We start from the raw sequence: 7,238 nt of genomic DNA, 5'->3' as shown, positions 1-7,238 counted from the left end.
CCTGTTCAATACCTACTCCTGAAACTTATTTTATATAAGAGTGAACAAAAATAGTATAGGTTTATCTCGCCGATAGTCCTTGGACTTTAAAATTTTCAAGCAATTTCGCCTTTTCACATTTTTTATATTTTCAATATAATAATATTTCAATGATATACTAAATCTGAAATTATTTCAAAATGATCTTTTTCTTCTCTTTGTCATCCTTCATTTTGTCTTATTTTATTTTGTTTTATTGATAAAGGATGGAAAAGGGAAAAAAAAGATAATTTTTAAATAATTTCAGATTTAGTACATTATTGAAATAATATCATATTGAAAATGTTAAAAATGTGAAAAGACAAAATTGTCCAGCAGCCCAAAAGGGCATTTTCGAGAGAAAACAACGCAAAATGACCGATTTTGAAATAAACCCTTAGTTTAGGGACTACTGGAGATACATTTAAAGACCATGGACTATATTGGCGAGATAAATCCATAGTTCATCGACCATTTTTGTAGTTCACTCTTTATTTAAATACTAAGCATAGTCTTATTTAAATTAATATCCCTAATTCAAAATAAAAAATGTTCATAATTTCTTCTTATAACTTAAGTATTAATATTATTTGTCCAACTGGATTGTTAATATTGCCTATTATAAAACTCACAGATGGTCAAATTGAGTTCACTTTGTAAAATTTTCAAGCAATGTTGCGCGGATCAATAAATCACGAAGAAAGTTTTCATTAGTTGCCATTACAAAAAAGTTCAGACAACTGAAATTTTTTGTTTAGTATGTTGGCATTTTGTACAATCTCAATTGCTACATTTAGTTGATGGCTGTTAAGGGAAGGCGAGCAGCAACATGCTTTACGTCACCATTCGCTTGCTTGGACATCTCCAAACAAGTGGTCTTCAGATTCTCGATGAGCGCGATGCTCGGAACCTTCATCGATCTCCTTCTTGGTGTTGAGCATGAGGGCAGATCCATCTGTAGATGCATAAATAATATTTACAGATGATCATGATATCTTTTTTTTCAAGTGTTAGACAAATATAGTAAATGTGTGTTACCTTGTAATCTTCTAGGAGGCATTTTCCTGCATTTTGAGTGATTTCCACAATCTTGTGATGGTGTCCGCTATTCAGTTGCCTCAACTCATCACAACATGGGTTGATAATCGAGTCGAGAGTCTCACATGCCTCACGATCAAGTTGTAATGAACCTGAAATCCCGAGTATAATTAGGCATTTCATATATATATATATATATGGTTTGAATATTGTAATTTCCTGTGTATAAACACCAAGCACATACGATCAATGGATGAGAGCATGTTCTTGCTTCCTACTTCTGCATCTTCTAGTGCCGAACTCACAGCACATGAGTACCGGCCACGCAATTCTTCGACCATATCCATTCCGCCCCTATATTCAGAATAAAATGAAAAAATAAATTCAGTTTGTTGTGGCGAATCGTTAGCTATGGTTCAAGGAGATTCAAAATTTGTGACAGACCTAGCAATCTCATGAACTGAAATGACATTGCTCTTCTGTTGAGCCAGAAGGGAGTCCCGGGCATTGTTCCATTGCTGTGCACTTAATTTAGCTTGATTCAACCTGCATCAAATTACCCTAAGATTAACATTGAAATATATCTAGCATTGCCTAGAATAGAATATAAATTTGTGACACAAAGACGCTAACCCCTTCTGGATAACATCTTTCATCTCTTTTTTCCCTCTCTCCACTAAATCTGTATTCTTGAGATAATGAGATTCAGCTCCCTCTGAGTAGCTTGTCCATTCTGCTTTGATAGAAGAAGTTGAGCTTTGCATGATTGACATCTCTTGCTGTAATTTGTTAGTTCTACTGGCCGCGCTCTCCCGGAGTTCATTGATTGCACCTTGTATCTGGTAAGAACAAGGACAAAAATTGAAAATAAGGAAAGATTTAATAAAAAAACAAAGATTTGTGTTCATTATTGATAAAAATTATTTTTACAAGACAAAAAACAACACTTAGCACATACTAATTTCTTCTTCCTAGCATTTGATCCTGCTAGCAGTTCTGCCATTTCTGTGAGTAGTTGTCTCTCTTCCATCGCAGCACACTCCTATAATTCAGCCCGGCATTCCAATCAGAAAAAGTTTGCATAGATCATTCAGCAAAAAGGGAGCAACACATGAAAGTAGGTACCTCAAACTTCTTTTCGAGATCAGATAACTTGTGATCAGTAACTGTCTGTGATTCTTCCACAATTTCACCTAGTTTTGATGCATGTCCATCTACAGTCTTGAAGAAGTTTACTGTAATCTGGGAAATTGACCTTGTTGTTTCGACAGCTCTGCTATGAGCCTAGAGATATGATATCAAACTTTAGTTTTCACTTTTTAATTGAAAAAAGGAATACGAGATTGCAGATAATAAGATTCCGGATTTATCTGATTTTATTTAGAAATGCCAACCTCGTGTTGCTGTTGCGCATAGGTAGTCAATTTACTCTCCTGACTATGTAAACTTTCTTGAAGGTCATGAAGTACATTATTTGCCTCAGTAACAATCCCTTTGAAAAGCTGCAATTATAATTACTAACTTCAAACTACTGCTGAAGCAAGGTTTTAAACCACGGTAATTGATTAACACAAACCTTTTCTAAGTCTGAAGAATGCTTGGAAACTTCAGTATTCAGGTCAGCAAATATCGATCGAGAGTTACCATCAAGTTCTCCAGCTAAATCTTCTAAAGCCTTGATTCCCAAGCCATACATGGTTTTCAATTTCTCTAGATGATCTTGAAGTTGTTCAGTAGCCTATTAGTACAACAGTTGAGATAGTTAATAAATTCAGCATCTAACCATTTCATAAATCACAAGTGTGTGTGTGTATACACCATACCTCCATCTTTGAAGATACAAACAAATGCATATCTTCTTCCATTTCTTTAAGGTGGTGTTCTTGTTGCGTGGTGGCAGATGCTACCGCCTTATGTAAGATCTCAAGCTGCTGAGCCAATTCGGATTGGAATTTCTGTATAAGCACTCGATTGTTGTCTTCAATTTTATCCTTCCTCTCTGAACATAAACGGCATTATAGACTAACGAAATTTGCTTTGAGAGAAAGTAGTTGAGAGTTTTGAAGTAAGTATGCTGACCAATCTTGGCGAACAAATTAGACACATCTGATGCAGCAGTTTCTAGTTCCTCTCGGAGGCCTAGTGCGTGCTCAGTGAGTGCTTTCTCTGGAAGATAACCAAATTAAAATATTATTTTTAAAATCTAATTTTTTATTCATATGCAACATAGAAAGGGAACAATCAAAGATGACACTTACCAGACTTAAGCAGGTTCGATATCAGGTAGTCCTTTTCTTTTATTGTTGCATTTGCCTGCCTGTGTCTTTCTTCGAGATCAAGCAATGCACATTCAGTTTCCCGTAGCCTTTTCTGAATTATTGACAAAAGTACAGTTATTTTTGTGAGACAAACAATCAATAATTGAGATTTGTATTCTAAGGGGCATGCATTCAGACCTCAGATATCTCAAGTTTGTCGCTCAGCTGAACAGCCAATTGCTGCTCAGAACTATTTAAGTCCTGGAGCTCCAATAGTTTCTGCACAAAGAGCGCTACTTCTATAAACCTATATATCAACAAATTAACGAGACTGTGAGAAATTGTCAGCTAAGTCTTACCTTATCCTTGGTCTCTATGTCAATTTCCATATGCTCTATCTTCTCTAACATCACCTAAAATGTTTGGCATAAGGTATGCAAAATTCAGTGTATATTTCTCTAATAGTTCCAAGAGAAGTTTACTAGGTTTAATAATACTCCACACTAGACCTTTTTCTCTGCCTCATCCTGGAGATAACGATCTTTTGGAACATAGATTCCATTTTTCTCTCTTGCAGCATGCACCTCTAAACAACAGAAAATACTTGTGAGAAAAAATGTCACAGAACTCAGTAAAGTAAGCTGGAGGGCAACTAACAACCTTGTTTTAGTCGATCAATCTCAAAGTATAAATCCTTGATCAGAGCTGACTTCATCATCTTCTGATTGACCTGTAAATATTAACAATTAAGTACGTTTAGATGATGACTTTGGAATCACTTCAGTACACAGTTAAATATGTAAAGACAACTACTAACCTCAGGTTTGTTCTTTATGTTTTTGGCACGATGAGCATAATCTAAAGTACTGAGTGTCTCTTCTGAACAGTGGATGGAAGGTGATATCGTAGCAATTATACAAGTCTTTGTTTTCCCTCCCAAAGAATCTCTCAGCAACCTCGTTAACTTGCTATCTCTGATATTTCATGAGATGTTTTAGATGACAATCTTATGTGTAAGTATGAAATTGACACAATTATCTCAACCTGTAGGGTATATGACCAGAATGTTCAACCAAGGCATTTATGACGCGACCAAGTGTCAGCAAGCTTTTGTTTATCTCACCTGCTTCCCTTGCTCTTCCCTGGTAAAGAAAATAAAATATACTATATTCAAAACATTTTGATCATATCGTAATGAAAAATAATTGCATTATGCTTCCATCTTAAATTTTGTATCAAATTAGTTGATGAGTTCAATCAGAAAAGGCCAGGAGAAAAGCCTTAGCACAGATTTCTAACCTCTCTTGCACCGGAACGTGAAATATTTTCCGAGCCAGCCAGGTCGACTAAGTTTAGCTTCCCACATTTGATCATCTCCTCTCCTTCTGGAGTACACTCCTTGATATGAATAGTGATAGAAAATACTGAGTGAGAACGGCTGCTCTGTTTGTTGAGAAGGGTCTCTGCTGTTCTCCTCTTGGCAGAACCTTTTTCTAAGATCTTATATATTTCATCAGCTGTTGTCACAATCTCCTCTTCCAATCCCCTAACAAAAACTCCCCCTTTTCCATCCTCCATGAGAGCTATCGGTTTCTTTGATTTGTCTTCTATGAATTTTGAACATTCTTCTGGCGCCAAAAGATCTGTTATTTCCTCATTGTAAAGTTCTAAGAATGTGACCTTCAAGCTGTACTCAGCATTTTGAGCTTCTAATATATCAAAAATTTGTCTAACGGCTCTTGGAATAACCCCAGCATCACTTGGGATATCACCATTCTGTAATGAAAAGAGGCTAATCAACAAACCATTTTGCCCAAGATTGCAGCATAGGAGGCACTAGAGTTTAAAGATTCCGTATCAAACCTTTTTTCTTGACCCACCCTCCATAGTGTAGGTCTTCCCGGTTCCAGTTTGCCCGTAGGCAAAGATAGTGGAAGTGTAGCCTTCTAGAACTTCAAATACTATGGGGCATACTGCTTGATCGTACAAATCCTTTTGCTGGGATGATGGACCAAAGACCTAAATATAATACAAATATCATAGTCTTGAACACCAACAACTACAAAAACTTAAGTGAATTTCAACTGCAACTATGGAAAACCTATATATTTCTGGGTTCAACTATCTCTAGTCTCTCTTACAGTAAATTGAGCAAATCAAGTTTTCAATAAAAGTTGAAAACAAAGCCATACCTTGTCAAATAGGAAAGTCCTATCAATTTGCTTATTTGCAATACTCTGAACCGCGCAAACTTCTCTTCTGCTGTCATTGCAAGAAATCACCACAGGTGTATGCAATCTAGCCTCATCCTCACTCAAAGGCCTTCAAATAAAAACACAAATTACAAAAGAAACAACATTACAATAGAACTTGAGACCAAAAAAAAAATTATATGAACTAGTACTAATTAATTTCTAACCTGCATCGCACAATGACCTGTACATTGACGCCTCTATCCTTATCGTGCTTTCCGCTGAAATTCCCCTCTCCCGATCGCGGATCTCTCACCGCCCTATCGCTGGACCGAGGTGCTTGCGACGGTGATATAGGCACCATTCCACCGCCGCCTCTTCTCTGTGAAGCTTCCATTTATCGCAGTCGCTGAAAATCTCAAACTCAATTAACCTACTCTTTCCCGGCCTCTCACTGCGCCAAAAACTGAATCAATCAGGCCGAGGCATATTCGATTCAAATCTCAAGTAAATAATTCCACAAATCATTGTGCAAAGGAAAATCACTATCAAACTCTTTTACCGTTTTCCTCCAAATTAACAATACACATTTACCAAAAAATACATTAATTCAAATTTCCTAAAATGACAAAGTAGCTCAAAATCAATATTCCTGTAGGTAAACAGTGGATATAACGCAAAGATGCACCAATCAAATACATAACTTCAATGATTACACAAAAACAATACTTACAGCGAAACAAAAGTGTTGCAAGCTTAAAATGCACTGAATAATGAGTTTGAATTGCTACAATATAGAGACAATATACTGATCGAAGAGCGTTATTTCAACCTTTTGAAGTCTTAATTTAATACTAGTATTAGATAAAATAAATAAGAAGAGAAGCTTAAGAATATGGCCGTTGCGGAGCCTAGCGTTTGAAATTTTGCAAGGAGAAGATGAGCTGCTGTAAAGGGCAAGAGCCAAAAATTGACCGTTAATATTCAATTGTACTAACATCATTATAGATTTTTAAAATTTTCCAGAATATAGAGAATTCAAAAAAAATATCAGTTAATATAAAATTAATAAAATAAAAAATAAGTAGATAATAATTGAAGCATTATTACTGGAAATGAAGTTCACCTTAAATGTTACCAAAGATGGAAGTGACTAATTTTGGGACGCACCAAAATAGCAAAAGTGAACTATTTCTCGGGGATGGGGTGTATTCAAGTTCCAAATGGAATTTTGGCATTTTTTCACGTTATTTACAAGTGGCACATATTTTATGATACTCTATCAGTCCTATGTTACTTGAGGTTATTATTTTCGGGCACTAAAGTTAAAGAAAAATAAATATAGTGGATTAAATTGATATAAAACAATGTAAGGAGAAAAATAAAGTAGGAGAGAGAAAAATGAATAAAGTAGGATTGAGAATAAAGTTAGTGAGATTAGATTTTTTTGCCATAAATTGAAATAACTGAAGTGATTTGAGATAACCTGAAACGGAATACGACTCAAATAACATGGAACAAAGTGAGTAATATTTATAATACTAACATATATGCTCGTGTGAATATGTCTATTTTCTTTGAATGAGCCGTCCCTTATAATTTGTCACTATTTGACCTGAAACGAATTTTAAAAAATGTAATAGAAAGTGGGTTAGAAAATGTCAGTGGTATGTGGATCCTACTTTTATATATTAGTTTTATAATAAAATGTGATTGATAATGATTTAGTGGA

At 35.3% G+C, this 7,238-nt stretch overlaps 1 protein-coding gene across 1 annotated transcript; it reads right to left on the bottom strand.

Moving 5' to 3' along the window:
• Positions 1-706: 706 nt before the first annotated feature.
• Positions 707-6,431, bottom strand: LOC121745710 (kinesin-like protein KIN-5D). The gene is made up of 23 exons (XM_042139682.1): positions 6,240-6,431; positions 5,734-5,960; positions 5,507-5,636; positions 5,178-5,333; positions 4,614-5,090; positions 4,359-4,456; positions 4,132-4,288; positions 3,975-4,044; positions 3,824-3,900; positions 3,674-3,727; positions 3,513-3,593; positions 3,315-3,426; positions 3,136-3,222; positions 2,880-3,055; positions 2,633-2,794; positions 2,451-2,558; positions 2,182-2,340; positions 2,015-2,098; positions 1,690-1,895; positions 1,501-1,602; positions 1,301-1,410; positions 1,057-1,208; positions 707-973 (listed from the first exon to the last, which is right to left on the bottom strand). Exons 2-23 carry the CDS (start codon positions 5,901-5,903, stop codon positions 812-814), a joined length of 3,090 nt encoding a protein of 1,029 aa, XP_041995616.1. The 5' UTR covers positions 5,904-5,960; positions 6,240-6,431; the 3' UTR covers positions 707-811.
• Between the last annotated feature and the right edge of the window lie 807 nt (positions 6,432-7,238).

The sequence above is a fragment of the Salvia splendens genome, chromosome 1, assembly GCF_004379255.2.
Source record: "Salvia splendens isolate huo1 chromosome 1, SspV2, whole genome shotgun sequence".
Classification (NCBI taxonomy): Eukaryota; Viridiplantae; Streptophyta; class Magnoliopsida; order Lamiales; family Lamiaceae; genus Salvia; species Salvia splendens.
Note: the sequence above shows the minus strand (reverse complement) of the source record. Positions and strands in the feature narration are given on the sequence as shown.

Coding starts and splice junctions, on each gene's coding strand:
- LOC121745710 (XM_042139682.1), bottom strand. CDS start 5,903: ATGGAAGCTTCACAGAGAAGAGGCGGCGGTGGAATGGTGCCTATATCA. Junction 3,728..3,823: donor AGGATGAGGCAGAGAAAAAG/GTCTAGTGTGGA, acceptor CAAACATTTTAG/GTGATGTTAGAGAAGATAGA. Junction 3,594..3,673: donor ACATAGAGACCAAGGATAAG/GTAAGACTTAGC, acceptor CTCTTTGTGCAG/AAACTATTGGAGCTCCAGGA.